This window comes from Schistocerca nitens, chromosome 5 (genome assembly GCF_023898315.1).
Source record: "Schistocerca nitens isolate TAMUIC-IGC-003100 chromosome 5, iqSchNite1.1, whole genome shotgun sequence".
NCBI classification, from domain to species: domain Eukaryota; kingdom Metazoa; phylum Arthropoda; class Insecta; order Orthoptera; family Acrididae; genus Schistocerca; species Schistocerca nitens.
This window is the reverse complement of record NC_064618.1, coordinates 669,188,314-669,208,906: the sequence shown is the minus strand read 5'-3', so window position 1 is coordinate 669,208,906 and position 20,593 is coordinate 669,188,314. Positions and strand designations below refer to the sequence as shown.

General features: G+C 40.4%; 1 protein-coding gene across 5 annotated transcripts in view; it reads right to left on the bottom strand.

Annotated features, from left to right (window-relative positions):
* The window catches only part of LOC126259950 (signal transducer and activator of transcription 5B), a 147,776-nt gene that overhangs the window by 63,143 nt on the left and 64,040 nt on the right, over positions 1–20,593 (bottom strand). For all 5 annotated transcript variants that reach the window (XM_049957057.1, XM_049957054.1, XM_049957055.1 and 2 more), the window contains one exon: positions 16,232–16,384. In XM_049957057.1, the coding sequence (XP_049813014.1) occupies positions 16,232–16,384 (153 nt within the window). The remainder of the gene's footprint in view (positions 1–16,231; positions 16,385–20,593) is intronic.

Here is a 20,593-nt window from a genome sequence, read left to right as displayed (position 1 = left end):
TGTACAAACATACGGAGACAATCACAGAAAAGATTAGAAAACGCAGACTACAATTCTATGGACACCAATACAGAATGCCATCACACAGGCTGACCAAACAGATCTTTGACTGGGTAACCACTAGAAACAACAAATGGGTGGCAGAGGTAGAAAACGACCTGAACCAGCTCAACATAACAGCAGACACAATAAACGACAGAATAAAGTTCAGAAACATCATTAAGAAAAGTAAACTACATGAGATACAATGCGACAAACGAACAGGCATAAAATGGACCGAAGAACGCAAGCAAGATCACAGCCAGAAGATGAAAGAAATATGGGCAACCAAAAAGGCAATCAAGATGAAGCCGAAGACACAAAGCCGACAAGAAGCATGGACAGAGGACCGGAAACAGAAACACAGCGAGCGAATGAGGGAAGTTTGGGCAGCAAGGAAGGCAGCAAAAGGAACTGGCCATGTAGTTTAGTCCAAATGCGCTCTTTAAGGGCAAAACACCATATATGGGAATGACTCCTTACCCTCTCCCTTAAAACCAACATCCTTTCGTCTTTCCCTCTCCTTCCCTCTTTCCTGATGAGGCAACAGTTTGTTGCGAAAGCTTGAATTTTGTGTGTATGTTTGTGTTTGTTTGTGTGTCTATCGACCTGCCAGCACTTTCGTTCGGTAAGTCACATCATCTGTGTTTTTAGAGATATATATATATGCCAATGTCAAAATACCCAGACTTCTGAACAGGGGTCAACAAGAGGTTCACGAACTTACACCACTTAATGCTCGAACTGCCCGTTTCTGAGCCAAAAATATCCTTTTAGAATGGGAAGAGTTACCCCAAAATATAATACCATATGACATATACGAATGAAAATAAGCAAAGTAGAACTTTTTGTGTCAAACTATAACTTACTTCAGATACCGTTCAAATAGTAAAAATGGCAGCATTAAGTCTTTGAACAAGATCCTGAATGTGGGCTATCCACGACAGTTTACTATCTATCTGAACACCTAGAAATTCAAACTGTTCAGTTTCACTAATCATATGCCCATTCCGTGAAATTAAAGTGTCAGGTTTTTTCACAAAACTTCCTTTACTACCAAGCTAGTGTTATCATCAAACAGAAATATTTTAGAGTTGCCCGTAATACTAGAGGGTGTATCATTTATCCAAATTTGACTGTACCCCACTCAGACCCCAGATCACAGCAAATCTCAACGCTGTGAATAATGACCTTTTGCTGTCTGTTGCTAAAGTAAGAGGTGAACCAATTGTGAGCTAATCCTCGTATTCTGTAATGGTCCAACTTCTGGAGCAATATTTTGTGATCAACACACTGAAACAGCTTAGTTAAATAAAAAGATATGCCCAGCATTCGAAACCTTTTTTTTAATCCATTCAGTACATCACAGAGAAAAGAAAATATAGCATTTTCAGATGTGAAACAACTTCTAAAGGTGAAATGTACATTTGATAGCAAATCGGGCGATATAAAATGATCTCTTATCCTTACATACACAGCCTCTTCAATAACTTCAGCAAACACTGATGGTATAGAAGTAGATCTAAAATTGTCTAGGTTATCCCTTTCTCCCTTTTTATAAAGCGGCTTCACTACTGAGTACTTTGATCGTTCAGGAAACTGACCATTCCTAAAGGAAAAATTACAAATATGGCTAAAAATAGGGCTAACATGTGTAGCACAGTACTTTAATATTCTGCTAGGAACTCCACCATATCCATGAGAGCCTTCAGTGATTTAATTGTTGATTCAATCTCCCCCTTGTCTGTATCACAGAGGAGCATTTCAGACAATCTCGAAAGTCATTTGCCAAGAGAGATATACGATTCCCTGGAGAAACTTAATTTTTATTTAATTCACCAACAATGTTCAGAAAATTATTGTTAAGTACTGTACATATAACTGACTGATCAGTAACAGAAATGTTTTTGCTACGAACTGACTTTATATAGTCACCCTTGTGCTCACTAGACACTTCCTTCACAACTGACTATATGGGTTTAATTTCATCCTATGAATTAGCTATTTTATTTGTGTACCACATACTCTTTGCCTCCTAATAACGTTTTTAAGCACCTTACAGTACTGTTTGTAACGGGCTACTGTAGCTTGATTGTGACTACTTCTAACAGTTTGATATAATTCCCCTTTTCTTCCACATAATATCCTTATCCCACTAGTCAGCCACCCAGGCTGCCTTTTACTACTAGTACCCCATTTAGAATGTTCTAATGGAAAGAAATTCTCAAAGAGCATGAGAAATGCGTTAAGGAAAGCATTATATTTGTCATCTATGTTATAGGCACTATAAACATCCTGCCACTCTTGTTCCTTGATAAGGTTTGAAAAACTCTCTATTGCTGCTGGATTAACTTTCCTAATAGTTTCCAATTATATGTGACATTTGTTCGAGTACAAAAGCCTTTTAATGTTAAAATTTTTACATCGTGGTCTTAAAAGCCATTTACCTTTTTACTAACAGAATGCCCAAATTGAAATGAAGAATGAATAAAAATTATTGTCTATGGCTTTGCTACTGTTCCTCTGCATCCTAGTTGGAAAAAACAGAGTCTGCATCAGATCATATAAATTTAGGAGATCTTGGTAGATCATTTTTCTTGCAACATCATAAACAAAATTTATATTGAAGTCACCACATATAACTAATTTCTGGTATTTCCCATAAAGTAAATCAATAAACCTCTATAGCTTGAGCAGAAATGCTCTGAAGTCAAGAGTTAGGGGACCTACAAACAACAAAAATTAGAAGTTTAGTTTCACTAAATTCAACTTCCCCTGCACAACATTCAAATATTTGTTCAGTGCAGTGCCGTGATATGTCTATGGACTCAAATGGAATACTGTTTTTTACATACATTGCCACTCCCCCACCCCACACAGAACTCCTTGAAAAATAGCCAACTAATCTGTATCCTGGTAAAGGAAGCCTCTGAATTGTCAAATTATTTAAATGGTGCTCCAATATACCAATAGTTTCAGAGTCAACAACTACAAGCAGTTCACTAACTTTATCTCTAACACCTCTTATATTTTGATGAAATATGCTAATTTCTTCTCTGCTTGGAAACATGACATCCTCTGAACGTGAGCCCTTAGTTAGAGGGACTTCCTTTAAGCAGGTATACTTATTAGCTGACTTCAATCTGAAAAGGTGCAGCTCTAACACCAATTACTACAGGAATTTTTCCATGAGTGATCCCACCACTACCAATCACACTGCCACCTATAAGCTTTGCCAGCCTCCCCCTCCCATACTTATTGAGGTGTAGGTCATGCCTAATCAAACCCGATATACTGATAGACTCAACTGGCACCACTGCACTACCTACACTGTTTCTTCAATAGACAAATCCAGCATCAATGGTGACAATGAGCAACCCCACCTTACACTCATAATGTTAATGGTATCAATTAGTTCATAATAGTTGTTGCAACATAATGTATCAGTTAGTTTGTTTATAACTTTTGAGAGCCAAGGTATCACATATTTACATTTCAATATCATTTTAATTTTACCATATTTTTATTCAAAAACTCGAAGTGAATGAAATAATATGTTTTGCAACATCAAATTTAAGGTATATAAAAACAATGGGAGTTGTTAAGAATGTATTTAAACTGTTAAGAATGTATTTAAATCTTCCCTAATAAAGAAGCTCACCAGAACATACTTTTATAGGACCTTCACAAGACCTGTGCTGTGCGAAGGTAGTGAACCCTGGACAATACAGGTGAAAGATGCAAAACGACTAACAGTATGTGAAATGAAATTATGGAGATGAACAGCTGGTTACACCAAATAGGATCACAAGAGGAATGAAAATGTGTTTAAGAAACTTAAAGTGGAACCCTTGGTAAGTTATATTCAGAAGTACCAATAACTGGATAGAACACTACAACTAATAAGCCCGAAGAGGATTCCAAAATTCATGCTTCACTACCACCCCAATGGCGTAAGATCACAGGGTAGACCAATAAGAAAATGGCAAGAGAACTTCTCGATGAGACTGTAAAAGGTCAAGAGGCATTGATGCTGATGCAATTACTAACTGAAACAGGCTATTTTCCTATGTTAAAAATATGGGCCAGATTGTTGTTATTCTGATTGATTACAACATTTAAATAATATTTACAGTCAATATTCTTGCAAAATGTGTTATTGTTATGTAACTGAAGCTTAAAAATCATTTTGGCCATATGATCGGAAATGCTCTGTTATTATCTTATTCTCTGGTGACATCACGGACTAGAAGTAAAGACGTAGCTATACATGTTTTATAGGAGTGTATGCCGAAGTTACAGGGTTTTTACGCACTTTTTCTGCAAACAGTTATCTATGTAGTGATGGAAAATGCAAGTGCAACTTTCAAGTAGCAACAAAAAGGAATTTTGTGATTGCTGATAGTGAAAACCTAGCGGAATTTGATGCAAATGGCTCCATCCATTTAGAGTACTGATACGTGCAATGACAAGACATTCTTTGGCCTGCTCCCTGTAACATCATTAAATTAACTCAAAACTAAGGAATTGTAGAACATTTGCAAATGGGAGCATATATTGTAACTAGATTGTTAACTGTCACTACCCATCACACTGCCACCTACAAGCTTTGCCAGCCTCCCCCTCCCATACTTATTGAGGTGTAGACCATGCCTAGTCAAACTCGATCTACTGATAGACTTAACTGGCACCACTGCACTACCTACACTGTTTCTTGCTATGACCAAAAGCACAATAAAATTATTCTTGGCAAACCTCAGTGCTTATTTCCTCTATATAAGACACTTAGCAGAGACAATGTACTGAACATGCACTTGGTGGAGTAATGAATAGAAACTAAAGAGGTTGTGTGTTCGATTCCTGGAAGGGTCATTTATTTTTAAAAATTTTACACAAAACACGAGAATAGCGTTTGCAAGAACTGATTGTAATAGTTGTTTCGATGGTGGTATATTTTATATATAGCTTCACATTAATCTTAGTCTGAGAAATGGACAACAGAGGAAAAATAAATTTACTTTGCAAACAAACAATTCACTTCTTTGGAAAGAATGCTAATAGTGAAGATATAACCGTACTCCCACAGAAAAATGAAGTGTCTGACACTTAGATTTCCATACAGAGATATATAAACCATGTACAACATGCATTACCATAAACGTGAAAGCTGTGACGTTTGTGGGTGCAAACCAATATCAGTGTCTGAGGCAGATTTACTTCATCTTTAAGCAAGACGATGAAACTTCAGAAGCTTATACAATAACGATCCTAGCTGTTTAGTATGAAGATGAAAAGGACATTGTTTCTAATAAAGTAAAAAGTGTGTGTTCACATAAACTATAAAATATCTTTTTGAACACTAAATGTGCGAACAACATTTGCAGCGCATGTAAACAGCAAGGAAAACACAATAATATTATGTTTCTGATCGGTGTGGTGAAGTTTTATAATTGTAATTTGGTTTTCACATGACAGGACTGTTGAGTCGTTTTACAAATAAGTTAAAATATTCTTTCGGATTGGATTCAAACCGGGGATCTCTGAACACTATTCAATGGTCTACCGCTCTAACAACTAAGCTACAAAATAATGTAGGTAGATTTGACAATTTTCACTAAGAGTTTAATTTCACTGAATGAAGCTATGCTTCCTTGGAAACTGGGAAAACATATCTCAGAGGTACATTAATGTCAACTTCACAGTGCAACACATTTTTAATTAAATTTGTGAGCTTGTGCGGTGACGTGGCGGCAATCTGCTGGCACAGTGCAACTACATTTTATGCACCTTCTCATTCTCTAGAACACTCAAAACAACTTTTCAGGAGTTTTTATAGATGTGTTTGTACAGTACGATACTATACACTATTTGTAACCCTTTTCCGAAACGTAAATTCCAAAAAAAAAAAAAAAAAAAGAAAAGACATCACTGTGAATGAGCTCTATGACAGCAAGAGCAGTGAATTAGCCAGTGACATCACAGGACTTGAATGGAGCATTTTAGTGGGCTTTCAAATATTTGAATTTGATTTTCCATTTTTATAGAAGCATACTGAAATTCACGAGGGAACAAAACATGTTAGGAGTGTAAACTGGCATAATTGATCATTCAAGAATATTTCCAGAAAACAGTCAAAACACCCTATTCAAAACACATTTATAACTATAAAACCCATCAATTCGAAGTCTATAAACACAAAACCAAAAATATCCATTGCCAAAGGAAAGGCAACAATGATTTACTGAAAACTACTCTGGAAAAAAAATTTACAAAAAACTTAGTTGTAATAAAAATCAGCGTATTTTACAGATCACTTTTTAACTTTAATATCTATATTCATGTGGTGTTTAATATCTATGAACTTTATTTCCATGCCAACTTCAACTGACGTGTTTTGTTTTTTAGCTCTTGGAGGGTTGGTTGGTTTGGAACCAAACTACAGGGTCATCAGTCCCTTTTTCCTGGTGCAAGCAAGGCTCAAGGTATAAAAAACCTAAAAAGAAAACGAACGGAACGAACAAAAAACAGGGAAAACATACTCCACAAGGAAAAGTAGAAGAAGGTATTAAAACCATAGAGCAGATCGTCTGGGCTGGCTGATCACAATAATAAAAAGAGGATGAACCAACTACTCAGCAACAGATTAAAATGTCCACCACAAAAATACAAGGCAAGGTGAACACGTGTAGGGAAGAAGACGACCACCAAGACAAACAAATGCAAAGAAAATGCGACAGAGTTCAAATGGAGGGAGGTTGGCGACCTCAGAGAGAAGGCTAAATGCCCACACTCAGGTGGTATGATAAAAACCCCTCACAAAAAACGTAAAACTAAATCTGCTGTTGAGGCATTGTCACCCAATACTGAAGGTGAGGTGCTGGGAAGGTTAAAAGTCTGCCGCGGATTGGCTAACAGCGGGCAGTCCAGCACGATGTGGACGACAGTCATATGTGAGCCACAGTGACACCGAAGTGCGTCCTTGCGACGGAGGAGGTAGCCATGTGTTAGCCACATATGGCCAATGTGGAGCCAGCAGAAAACAACAGAGTCCCTGCGAGAGGCCCGCATGGAGATCTTCCACACATTCATAGTCTTCTTAAGGGCACACAGTTTGTTGTGCATACTGAGATTATGCCATTCCGTCTACCAAAGCTGAAAGACCTTGTGGAGTAATAATGACTGCAGATCAGTTACAGGGATGTCTATCTTCAGAAGCGGTTTCCATGTAGCCTGTTTGGCCAGCCTGTCTGCAAGTTCATTTCCTGGGATTCTGACGTGGCCTGGGGTCCACACAAATGCTACGGAATGACTGGACCATTGCAGGGCATAGATGGACTCCTGGATGATCGTTATCAAAGGATGGTGGGGGTAGCACTGGTCGATAGCTTGTAAGCTGTTCAAGGAGTCAGCACAGAGAAGAAATGACTCACCAGGGCATGAGCGGATGTGCTCAAGAGCACAAAAAATGGCCGCCAGCTCTGCAGTGAAAACACTGCAGCCATCTGGCAAGGAGTGCTGTTCAATATGTCATCCATAAACATACGTGAAGCCAACGTGACCATCACCCATAGAGCCATCAGCATAAACCACTTCATGGTCTCATTACATGTCAAGAATCAAGAGGAAGTGACAGTGGAGAGCATGGGGGTTAACTAGAGTCCTTAGTGCCAGGTGAAACTTCGGCCTCAGTGTACACCATGGTGGTGTACATGAATGGACCTTGAATATAGGTGGTAAAGGCAAGGACGCCACTTCAAACAGAAGAGATTGGAAGTGAACCGCAATCGTAAGCTCTGACCTGGGCCTCCAATGTGCGAGATGAACTGCTGTGGATGGGAAAAGGAGACCGTAATTCAGATGCTCAGGAGAACTACGAATGTGTGCAACGTAACTGGTGAGCAGTTGTGCATGCCTAACCTTCAATGGAGGGACTCCGGCCTCCACCAGGACGCTGGTCACCGGACTCGTCCTAAAAGCTCCTGTTGCCACTCGAATGCCACAGTGGTGCACTGGATCGAGTAAATGCAATGCTGAGGGCACCACCAAACAATTAATCACACTCCCATAGTCAAGACGAGATTGAACAAGGGCTCTGTAAAGATGCAGCAGCGTAGAGCGATCTGCACCCCAGTTGGTGTTGCTCAGGCAGCGGAGGGCATTGAGGTACTGCTAGCACTTCGGCTTAAGGTGGCGAAGATGAGGAAGCCACGTCAATCAGGTGTCGAAAACCAGTCCTAAGAATCGATATGTCTCCACTACAGTGAGTGGAATGTCGTTAAGGTAAAATTCTGGTTCCGGATGAATGATATGACACCAACAGAAGTGCATGACACACGACATCATGGCTCTAAACTGGTGAAAACTGGAAGCCGTGGGCTATCGCCCAAGACTGCGTCTTGTGGATAGCTCCCTGTAGGCACTGCTCATCAACACCAGTACTGGAAGAGCAGTACAAAAGGCAGAAGTCGTCTGAATACAAAGAAGGTGAGACCGGTGGCCTGACAGCTGCTGCTAGACCATTAATGGCCACTAAAAATAGAGATACACTGAATACAGAGTCCTGCAGGACCTCATTCTCCTGGATATGGGGGGAACTATGGGAGGCACCAACTTGGACACGGAAAGTATGGAGCGATATGAAATTTTGGATAAAAATCAGGAGCGGGCCTCAGAGACCCCACTCATATAATGTGGCAAGGGTATGACTTCACCATGTCGTGTCTTAAGCTTTTCGTAAATCAAAAGAGACAGCAACCAGGTGTCGGCATCTGGAAAAGGCTGTTCGGATGGCAGACTTGAGGGAAACTAGATTATCAATGGTAGAGCGACCCTTACGGAAACCGCCCTGGCCTGGAGCCAGTAGGCCATGTGACTCCAGGACCCAACATAATCGCCGACTTACCATACATTCTAACAGCTTACAAATAACGTTGGTGAGGCTGATAGGCCCATAGCTATCCACATCAAGCGGGTTTTTACCAGGTTTGAGCACTGGAATGATGGTGCCCTCCTGCCATTGCAATGGAAAGAAGCCATCGCACCAGTTCCAGTTGAAGATGAGATGTCACTTGTAGGCGGACGAGAGATGTTTCACCATCTGACTGTGAATCCAATCTGGCCCACGAGCTGTGTCGGGGTAAAGTGCAAGGACGCTGAGGAGCTCCCACTCTGTAAATGGAGCATTATAGGGTTCACTGTGACATTGAGTGAACGAGAGGGCTTTCCTTTCCATCTGTTGTTTGAGGATGTGAAATGCTGGGTGATAATTCTCGGACGCGGAGGCTCGACACAGTGCTCAGCAAAGTGCTCGGCAATTGCGTTTGCATCGGTAGATAACACGCCATTTATGTTAATGCCAGTAACACCTGTCGCAGTCTGGTACCCATAAACACATCTGATCTTCATCAGACTTTGGAAGGTGACGAATGGAACCCAATGGTCGAGACACACCTCTCCCAACACTCCTGTCTCCACCTTTCTATTAGCTGGCGAATGCAGGCACGGAGCCATTTAAAAGCTAAGGTGCTCTCTAGGAAAGGGTGATGCTTATATCGCTGTAGAGCTTGCCGATGCTCTTTAATGGCCTCAGCGATTTCTGGTGATCACCAAGGTACTGACTTTCGTCGGGTGCACCCTAAAGAACAAGGGATCGTGTTTTCTGCCACAGAAATGACCATTCTAGTGACCTGCTCAACTACCACATCAATGGCACCATGTGGGCGAGATTCAATGGTGACAACAGAGGTGAAAGCTTCCCAGTCTGCCTTGGTTAAAGCCCATCTCAGTAGACGTCCAGGGGAATGGCACTGGGGAAGTGACAGGAAGATGGGAAAGTGGTCACTACCACACAAGTCATCGTGGGTTCTCCAGTGGACAGATGGGAGAAGCCCTGGGCTACAGAGGGATAAATCAATGACTGAGTACACGCCATGAGCCAGACTGAAATGTGTGGGGACCCCAGTATTTAAGAGGCAGAAGTCAAACACAGTACCACCCCACAAGGAGTTATGAGCGTTAAAATCTCCCAAAAGTAGGTAAGGTTTAGGGAGTTGATGAATCAGTGCAGCCAATGCGTTCAGGGATATGCACCATCTGGAGGAAGATATACATTGCAGACAGTTATTTCCTGTGTCGTCCTTATTCTGACAGCCACAGCTTCAAGAGGGGTTTGAGGGGCGCAGGTTCAATGCATACTGAGTTCAGGACATAGACACAAACTCTTTCTGACACACTATTATAGTCGCTATAGTTCTTGTAATATCCTCTACAGAAGCGAAGGGCAGGGGTCCGCATTGCCGGGAACCAGGTTTCCTGGTGGGCAATGCAAAGCAGGTGTAAAGCTAAACAGCTGCGTAGCTCAGCCAGGTGGTGGAAAAAACCACAGCAATTCCACTGGAGGATGACGTTATCATGAGTATGGGAAGGCATGAAGCATGCAAGGAGGCAGGTTACACCTCAGGATCACCTGCCACCACCAACTGAGTATTTGTATCCATTCCTATTGTTGATGAGGCATCAGTGAGATCCAGGTCCTCAAGGGACGCTGAGATCTCCACCTCATCCGCAGGTGTAGAACTGGTAGGGAGTGGTGGTGTTGGGGCCACCAGAGGGCCCTTTTTCTTAGCAGACTTCTTTGTTTGCTTGCCCTCTCACTTCTCTTTAGGGACTTGCTGGGAGGACTTCTCCGAAGCAGCTTCAGGCACGGAGGAAGACCGTGAAGCTCTTTGTCCAGCAGCTTTTGGCTCCTTTAGCCACTGGTGAGTGTCTGCTGTGACGTTAGTGGAGACCTCAGGAGAGAGGGTCCCAAGGGACACTTTCCACACGAGAGGACCCAGAGGAGGCTATTGCTTCTCCAGACGGGTGAGGGGACCAATGTCCCCTGCATTTGTGGGGGCGCAGCTCCCGAAGTATGTACTTTGGGAGCAACAGAAGATTTTCCCCCTACCAACATGGGGGTGGATGTATTCTGGAGGCACAGAGGGCCCACTGTTCGTGGCATAGAATGTGGTACGACTGGTATTTTTGATGGCGATGGTAATATAGCTGCAGCGTATGTGGACGTCAACGACGTCAACCGAACATGGTGTAAACGTTCAAATTTATGTTTAGCCTCTTGGTAAGTCAACTGGTCCAGGGTCTAGTACTCCATGATTTTCCACTCCTTTTCGAGTACTGTGCAGTCTGGCGAGAAGGAGGAGTGCTGCTGTCTGCAGTTGATACAAGTGGGAGGAGGCGCACAGGGAGTATCTGGATGCAGTGGACATCTGCAGTCTTGACATGTTCCCAAATTTCCAGTACTTAAAGCATCACGTAGGGGGAGGGATGTATGGTTTAACATCACAGCAGTAAAACATCACCTTGACTTTTCAGGCAATGAATCACCCTCAAGGGCCAAGATGAAGGCACTGGTAGCAACCCTGTTGTCTTTGAGTCCCCTGTGAACACGTCCGATGAAACGAACACCCCACCGTTCTAGATTGGCGTGAAGCTCGTCGTCAGACTGCAAGAGGAGGTTGCGATGGAAAATAATCCCCTGGACCATGTTGAGGCTTTTACGGGGAGTGACAGATACAGGAATATCAGCCGGTCACAAGCGAGTAACACCCGGGATTGGGCTGGGGATGCTCTCTGAATGAAGACTGCACTGCTTTCACTTCCCCAAAACTTACCCTCACGATGTTCAACAAAAAATTGAGTCTTCATAGGTAGAAATGAGTCCCCATCTTTTCTGCTACAGACTAAATACTGAGGCGAATATGGCTCTCTTCTTTCTATAACCCTACGTTCCTCCCATGATGTAGCGAGGGAGTGAAATGATTTAGGGTCATATCTGTCAGCATTGTACTCAATCTTGCCCTTCTTAGAGACTGCTGGCACCGTATGGTCACCAGAAAGAGATGACTTAGTCCACTTCATTGCAGGTCATCCACCCTGATGCCACCCACTCCAATCAGGTGCTGTCCCCACGGGCGCCACCCAGCCACAGCAAAGGTCATCTGGCATCATGGGAGTTGCCGGGAGTCCTGATGCCCCAGGGAGGCAGGCATCTACTCCTTGCCATACGTGGGGAGTTTCCAACTCAGGCGTCAGCAGTGCGATCCCTGTGTTGTCAGGGGGCTACCGCCAAACGGGTACATGATGGCCCCACCACAACGGACTGGCTACCATGCTGCATACTGCGCACAGAGAAATCCAATACTGTCATGGGGGCAAAAGAGGACAGGAGACAACAGAAGAATACGACATACCCCGGAAAGTGTCTTCGTCCAAATAGTTGAATTGCAGGTGGAGATGCAAAGCCATGACAAAAGGTTCAGGAGATTGTATCTAAGAGCACTATGGATAACTCGTGCACCACGTAAGGCTTCCTTCCCCATAAGGCCCGCACTTCAGTAGAATTTGGAAAATAGCAGGTCAAACCATAAAATGGGACCTGAATTTATAGGGCCGAAAATAGTCACCTCTTAAAACAGGCAGGGATACCTCGGGCCTATTCTAGCCCCCAGACCAGCAGGGTGGGTCTTGGAGGAGGGACAGGATGAGAGGAGGTTGTGTGTGACAGCTCACAGACTGGATGTAATGTGAAAAATAGTTACTGTATTGTACTGACAGTGTTTAATTTTCACACACAATGGATTGAAAAATGTGTTAGAAGAAAGTTGTTTTTGAAAGACCAATCAACAGTTAATCATATTTAACAATTTTTGACAATGATCTGGAAGAGAATTATACTGAAATTTAAATAATGGAGATAATTCTGGGTGATTACAATGGATAATTAATTTTCTATTGGACTCCAATTTTGCTCAATTAATTACTTTTATGCAACACACTAAATACCCTTCATAGCTGGATTACACACCAATTTTGATTGTTGCCTCACTGACTGAAAAACTGTTAAGTTTCACTCCTTTCCTGATTTTAGTTATACAATTTCATCAGTGCTGACTATGCCTGTCTACCTTGCATACACGAAATTGTTTACACTAATATTCCTACAGCTGATACTGCATTGTCTAAGAAAAACATTTTATTCCATTCCATAGCCTTCACCAGCACTGCATAGTTGTGAAACATGGACAACAGGCAAAAATTAAATGTAACCTCTCGGTGCATTTGGGGTGTGATGCCAGATGTGTCTGTTACACATAAAGTGGACAGATAAAACCAACAACCAGGAAGTCCTGCAAAAAAGTGGGAAGAAAAGTCATTTAGGAGAACAATAGAGCAAGGGAGACACAAATGAATTGGTCACATACTACAACACAACCTGTTCCTCGTGAATGTCTTAGAGGGAACATTACAAGAGAAGATAGTTTGACCAAGAGTGGCACTTTTAGATCATGCTGCACATGGTGCAAGGGTATCTAATTATGCATAAATTAATAGATCTAGGTGGATAGCTGCAAACCATTTGTGAGACTGATGATGGAGATGTGATGTGTCTCGTAGTTTTAGGATTAATTTTACCTATTTTTTGGATTTCTCCAAATAGTAAACTCTTTTCCAACTATCAAATAACAACTGATTTCTAACTCCACTTCATACATTTAATCCAGTTCTGATGAACTAAACCTAATGGGTAAATATCATTTGCAGAAATTCTCACATTTAACTAAGAGAGAAATTGCAGTGATGAGTCCCACAAATGTGAATTTTTATTTACAATGTACTGCCTGTTTAGTATAACTCATTATAACATTGTCAACAGCCATGCTGCAATGGTAATACCAATACCCATCAGGTCACCAAAGTTAAGTGCTGCTGGGCTTGGATAGAATTTTGATAGATCACTGTCTGGATCTGTCAAGCACTGTTGGCAAATAGTGTGCACTCAGTCCTTGTTATGTCAACTGAGGAGCTACCTGACTGAGAAGTAAATTGACAATGGCCGTGAGATAGGTTTGCCGACCAAATGCCACTCCATATCTGCATCCAGTTGTGCCTATCGGTAGAGGATGACATGACAGTAGGTGATACCTACTGCCTGTTTGGGCAAATTTAATGGAAGCAAAGAATTCCACACAGTACTATGTTCAAATTGTTTCTCTAAGTGTACACACATTTTATTGCTTTCAGCAGAGAATCTACAAAATGTATATACTGCAACACAACAAACACAAAACATTGAACATTAAAATCTCATCCACACACCTTAAATATAACCTATAATCAGTTCTAAGGAAATCAAATGGAACTGGAAAATGGCATGTGAAATTTGTCTGAGGATCTATCCTCATCCTTCCATATTAAATTTACAGTATACTTGTAAATGTTACATTTAATAGCACCATGCTACCATTGTGCCACGAAAAATTAACCATCCTGCCTGTTCTTACAACTAACTACATCTTTTCTTCTCATAATGAAAGTCATTCTTTCCATTCTCTGCATACATTCTTCCTCACCTCCAAAAATAAAAATTGAAACAGATTTTAACACATTTTTCTGGCTCTCTCTCACTACCCCTCCTGTCTTTTTCCCAGCATAATACTGCTACACAAAAATAATATGCAAACACTTATAGCAAGAAGAAATTTGTTTAATGTCGTGGCATTACCGCCGTTGGTAGAGAAGATAGTTTGTCTTCACCTTGGTATCAATGAATGCAGTACTTGGCGTACTGTCTTACTTGCACTTAACAATTTATTTACATCCAGTTACAGACAGCAAACATACACTATTAACTTTCAAACTTGATAAAGGATAACTGTCATCCAAACTTGGTCTTCAATAAATTATAATATGCAAGTGAGACTGTGTATTATGTATCATATTCCGTGTTAACCTGCTATTGTTCCATGGCACTACGGCAAATATTATCAATAAATGCAATCTTGTATAGCAGATGGTAGTATTTTATACAATTTTGCACAGAAAAGGGATGTGTAGGCTAACAATCTTTTAACAATGAATGCTTCCCCCATTAATTTTCTCAGCTTATACTTCAGTTTTCACAAGGTAGAAGACTTCCACTTGCACAAAAAGCCAAACCAGGCAAACTATAGCTGAGCTGTGCTAAGGGTAATATGAATTAAGAGCAGTGTTGCCATATCAACCCCTTAAATAAACCCCTTTTATGACAGATGTTCTTTCAGGTGTCGTTCCTTCTTATGATGCTACCTCGACAGCACTTGTGGCAGAAATGAAACTGTGGCAACAATGTATGCTTAGATACACTGGCCAAGCTGGACTGGGCCAAAAGGTTTCTCACTGTCACCAGAAACAGAGGGAAGACAATGGGCAGGTTAGCAGCCCCCCACCCCGCCAGCCATCACTTTCATTGCTCCCTAATAGAGTGCACACTCCATATGAAAACATTTAAAAGTTTAAATTATACTGCCTATTTTGCTTAAAGAAGTGAAGTTTATGAGTTTCTGTTCAATTATTCCAATCTGGAAGCCCAGTCACACATTTTTACATTAGTGAACAGTGTTTAACACTTTGAAGGCCAGCCACTTAAGAAGAATACCACGCCTACGAGACCGGCCGTTTATGCTGTTATTTAAAGCATTACTGGCACATATGCAATTGACATAGCGTCAAGAGCAATATGTACTAAAAATGGGCAGGCTTCATGTTTTATTTTTCATATTTACTGTACTTCCTAGACACATTACAAATTTTAAAATAATGAAAACAGAAAGTATAATTATCCTCCCAACAAAAAACTATGACGCGAGTTATTACACAATTCTTACTCTTGAGCTTCCAAAATTTCTTGCTCACTCAATAAACCTGGCGTATTTGCAGCAGAATTACATCAAACTGAAAAATCTAACGAGAAAAAACGATTAATTATGTCAATAAGATCATTCTGGCTCAGCCATTCATGACACGACAACAGCTGTTATGCTCGCTAATTTTTTTCCCCCCTTAACAACTAGAGAAACTGACAACAGAAGGCAGTATCAGTCAAGGGGCAGGTTGTGTTTTCATATGAATGAGTCCCTTTTTGAATGTCAAGAAAACTATATTTGGGCATGGTCTCTGTAACACTAAGTTGTGACCCGAGCTATGCTTGGACTTGGTCTCCAAAGAGAGAATATGTTTTTTCTTCCACCACATAGTTTTGAATTGGATAACTCTACACAGTATCTATGCAACATTTCATTCTGAATGATAATGTATTTGTGTAACTGCTCTACACTATCAAATGAGTTAACAGTGCAGGCAATAAAATGCATCTTACTCATCCATCCATGGGCCTCTTAAATGTTCCTTTGTTAGTTTCATCACAGCGAAGAACCATTCCCAAAAAGTGAAGTTTCTGTCTGGAAGTGGTTCCTTGCAGAACTGTGACCAACTAAGCAGCATACCACTGTAGTCTGCCACTTGGGGATTCCTAGTATGGAAAATAGAAAAGTGAAAGATTAAATCATTTAAAAGTGACATTTTCCAACAAAACACCTCCAAGTAAAGAATGAAAAGAGTATATTTAAATCACAGTTCTGTTGACATAGCAAAACATTACTTCTTTTTTAATTTAGCATCTGCACAAATAAGCAAGCTCTAACCATTGAATAATTTTAAAAACATGCAAATGAAGCAATAGGTATGGGTACAAAATTCATATGTAGAAAACCTTGAAGGATAAATAGTGAAACTGACTCATAAACGTAATTTTCTCCCTATACAATGCAAACCCCTTACTCCAGTAAATGTTGCACCTTACCTTCTCTAGACATTAATTACCCTCATGCCTGTCTTCTATGGAGAACATTGTCACAGAATTTGTATTTTTATGTATCTCAATGCAATATCGCTAACAGCAGAGACAAATTATTGTGCAACTAAACACACCCAGAAATGAAACTTCCCCAAGACACTTTTCCAAACGGAACTTCTCACAGTACAAACAAAATACAACACTCCAGAATGACACCAATTTACAATGCAGCAACTTATGCTCAAATGTGACACTGTAATGTAAACTAGCGAACCCAACAATGCTTCACAACTGCTAAATATACATGGGAATTGGCTATACAATCCTTCCCCTGTCCCCTCTCTCTGCCCATCTTCTCTTCCCACTCCCCTCCCTCCCCCACCTCTCTTCGTCCATCTCTCGTTCTTCCCCATTTCTATGTCCATCACCTCCTATATCTGCCCCTCTCTCTCCCTCCTCCTCCTCCTCCTCCCCCCTGTCATTCTATTCCTTCATTCCTTCCCCCTCTTCCTAAACCATTTTCTCCCCTCCTGCCCATTTCGTCTTCTCCCCCTCCTCTGACCTTGAGCTTTGTTTATTGATACTGCCAACAAATCCTGATTGGAAATTGAAAGGGGTTAACATGAATAGTTAAATGGCATACTGAGTATATCTCTTGCAGTCAGTTTTAACAGAACCTGTACGTCGTTGTTTAAAAATATATATATAGTCTAAGTCTGTCCAAATATTAGAGTATCAAGCAAAAATTTCAAGTAAATTGGTCAAGAACTTTTCATGATTTTTGCTAACAATGCTGCCCCTTCATTTACTAGAGTATCATAAAAAAGTTTGAAGTAGGTTGGGGAAGAACTTTGAGATTTTTGCTAACTACTTTTTTAAAGAATAAAGTGCCTTTATATAGTAATACATATTGCAAATTATATACTAAAATTGTATGATGTATACTGCAAATCTGCTATGAAATGACAATACAGTACCATGCGGAAAGAATTTAAAGATTTAGCTGACAATGAAAGAGCAAAAAATTACAACAATCTACAGATGGAATTCATTGTTCTGTACATCAAGAAGCACTTTGTGCTTAATTTGCAGGCATGGACCACATGAAGAAACTGGTGGTACGAACAGTAAAATTTCTGAAGTCACACACATTATTCCTTTGTCAGTTGCAATAGTTTTTGATGGAACTGAAAGAAGAGTATGGAGATTTTATATATTACAGCAAAGTACATTGATTAAATCACTGAGCACATTTGTAACAATTTTTCAATTTAAAACCTGCTATTGCTGAATTTATAAAGGAAGAAGGAGGGCAGGATCATCTGGAACTGGATTGCAAACCAAGAATTTTAGGAAGACTTGACTGCACCATGCCTATAGTACCAAATTTCAAATTAAGAAATAATTTATTTCTCATTTGATGGGAATGCATTTAAAAAGAAAATCACACTACAGAAGGGACAAATACTGACAAACACAGTCCATTTCCCTAAGTTCACTGGCGTTAAAGAAAATGCTAGGTTTGAAGAATTCATTGTGGCCTTGAAAGAATTACAAGAGTAGTTTTCTAAATGTTTTGAAGGCATTGTGCCAATCCTACATCTGTTTTCGAGTTGTCTTCTAGACCATTTGCCGTTTCAGTAGAAAGTGTCCCTGGGCATGTGCAGGTGTAACTGATTGATCTGCAGTGTAATTTCCATTTTAAAGGCAAATCCTTTTACATTAAAAATGATCAGAATGTCTACATTGTTTTCTTCAGATGTCTACATTGTTTTCTTCAGATAAGTGTTTTCACGTGTCCATAATGAGGTTGTGAAAGTGCAATAATATTTCGAGCAACACGTGTGTGAAAGACCTTTTTTCGATTCTGAAACTCGGTTCGAGCCTGAATTAGTAACATGAATTATCACAGTTTGCATCGTCTCAGAATTTCATTAGTTAAATTAATTCAGATGCAAAATAAATTTTATTTAACATGAAAGTTGCAACTGCCTACCTCCAACAGTTACTGGCAAAGAAAAAAAAAATTTATGTTTACAGAATGATTGAAGAGGATATTCACTGCAGCCAAGAGTGCATTTGTTACACGCAATGAGTTTTAATAGAGTTCATCCTGCAATTATATTACAAGAACAACAGGTACAGTACTTGAAGGAAATGATTGAAGTATCTATGTCCAATAGGTAAAAATAATAAAGTAGTCAATTAACAAACATGACGCTTTAATAGGAATGGTCCTGTTGGAGGTGGTATGCCCTTGGCTTGCTCTGACCTTTGGCTGACTTATCTAGCCAGTTATGAGGGGACCTACAGCCAAACGAAGACTCTGAACCACAGCCCAGCTTGGCATTTTAAGCTTCATGAACATTACCAGAGGTAACAGAAAAGATAAGGGACAAATAAAAATACAAGGACTGACCACAAATCCGACCACGGACCATAGTCTGAATAGTCTGACACTTAATGACTGAGCCACCTACCCACACTACTGATATTCAAAATTGTAATCAGTGACCAAATGTCACTGTACCAACCTGACGTGGAGAATAAGTGGAGGAAGAGGAGATTAGTGTTTAACGTCCCATCAACAATGAGGTCATCAAAGCCAGAGCACAAGCTCGGATTGGGGAAGAATGGAGAACGAAAGCAACCATACCATTACCAGGAAAACACCCCAGCATTAGACTTAAGTAATTTAGAAAAATCACAGAAAACCTAAATCAGGAAGGTCTGACAAAGGTTTGAACTATTGGCCTCCCAAAAGCGAGACCTGTGTGCTAACCACTGCGCTATCCCGCTCGGTGTAGAAGATAAGTAGCAGTAGAGACAGTATAGATCACGGTTGGCAACGTTGTGCCAAACTGCACACACGCATAATGTGCTGCACACATGTACTCTGAGCCTCAGTCTGTCTCAGCACTGCTTAATACATCTTGGTTTTGCTCAGTCCTTTTTGGAACTATTTGGTACAGTGCGACATTTCATTTAGCAGCATGATGTGGTACTTTTTCTTATGGTATTTGGTGTGTCTTTTTTGTGGGCACTACTTTCTTCAGTTTGGCAGAATTGTGGTGCCAACACTGCTCATCCTTCACTATTTGTTTGTGGTATAAAGTAAGTCCACAGATCTACTTCTTACCTGCACGAAGAGAGGCTGTCTAGCAATCTATCATCATAAGCCTTTACAAATGAATGGGAATTAGAGAAGAGAAAAAGTTGAATTTTCAATATCTATTATACAGTCTCACCATCGACAAGAACAACAAATGTAGTGTGGAATGGTTTTACAACACCATGCAGAAAGAATTTAAAGACTTAGGTGGCAATGAAAAACTAAAAAATTATGACTGATAAACAATTGTACAGGATTCATTGTTCTGGACATCAAGAAGCATTTTGTGCTAAATTTTCACGCATGGTACATGTGATGAAATTGGTGGTAGAAATATTATTCTGAATTTACTTGCATTATTAAACTATCATTTGCAATCATTTTTGAAGGAACTGAATGAAGAGCGTGGACACACTATATATCACTGTGAAGTACATTGGATCAGTCAAGATGAATGCCTGGAACCATTTTCCAATTTAAGACCCACTACTGTTGAATTTCTGAAGGAGAAAGGAAAGCAGGAAAGAAAATTAGAAGATCTGGAATGGATTGTAGACCTTGCATTTTAGATGATGCTGACTGCAGCCTGCCCTCAGCAAGAGGTTGCAAGACTAAAAGTAACATATTTCTGCTTTTACTGAAAGTGGACACATTTAAAAAGAGTCACATTGTGGAAGGGATAACTTCTGATAAACGCTAAGCTCACTGGCATTAAGGAAAATGCAAAATTTTAAGAATTCATTAATATGGTGTTGAAAGGATTACAGGAACAG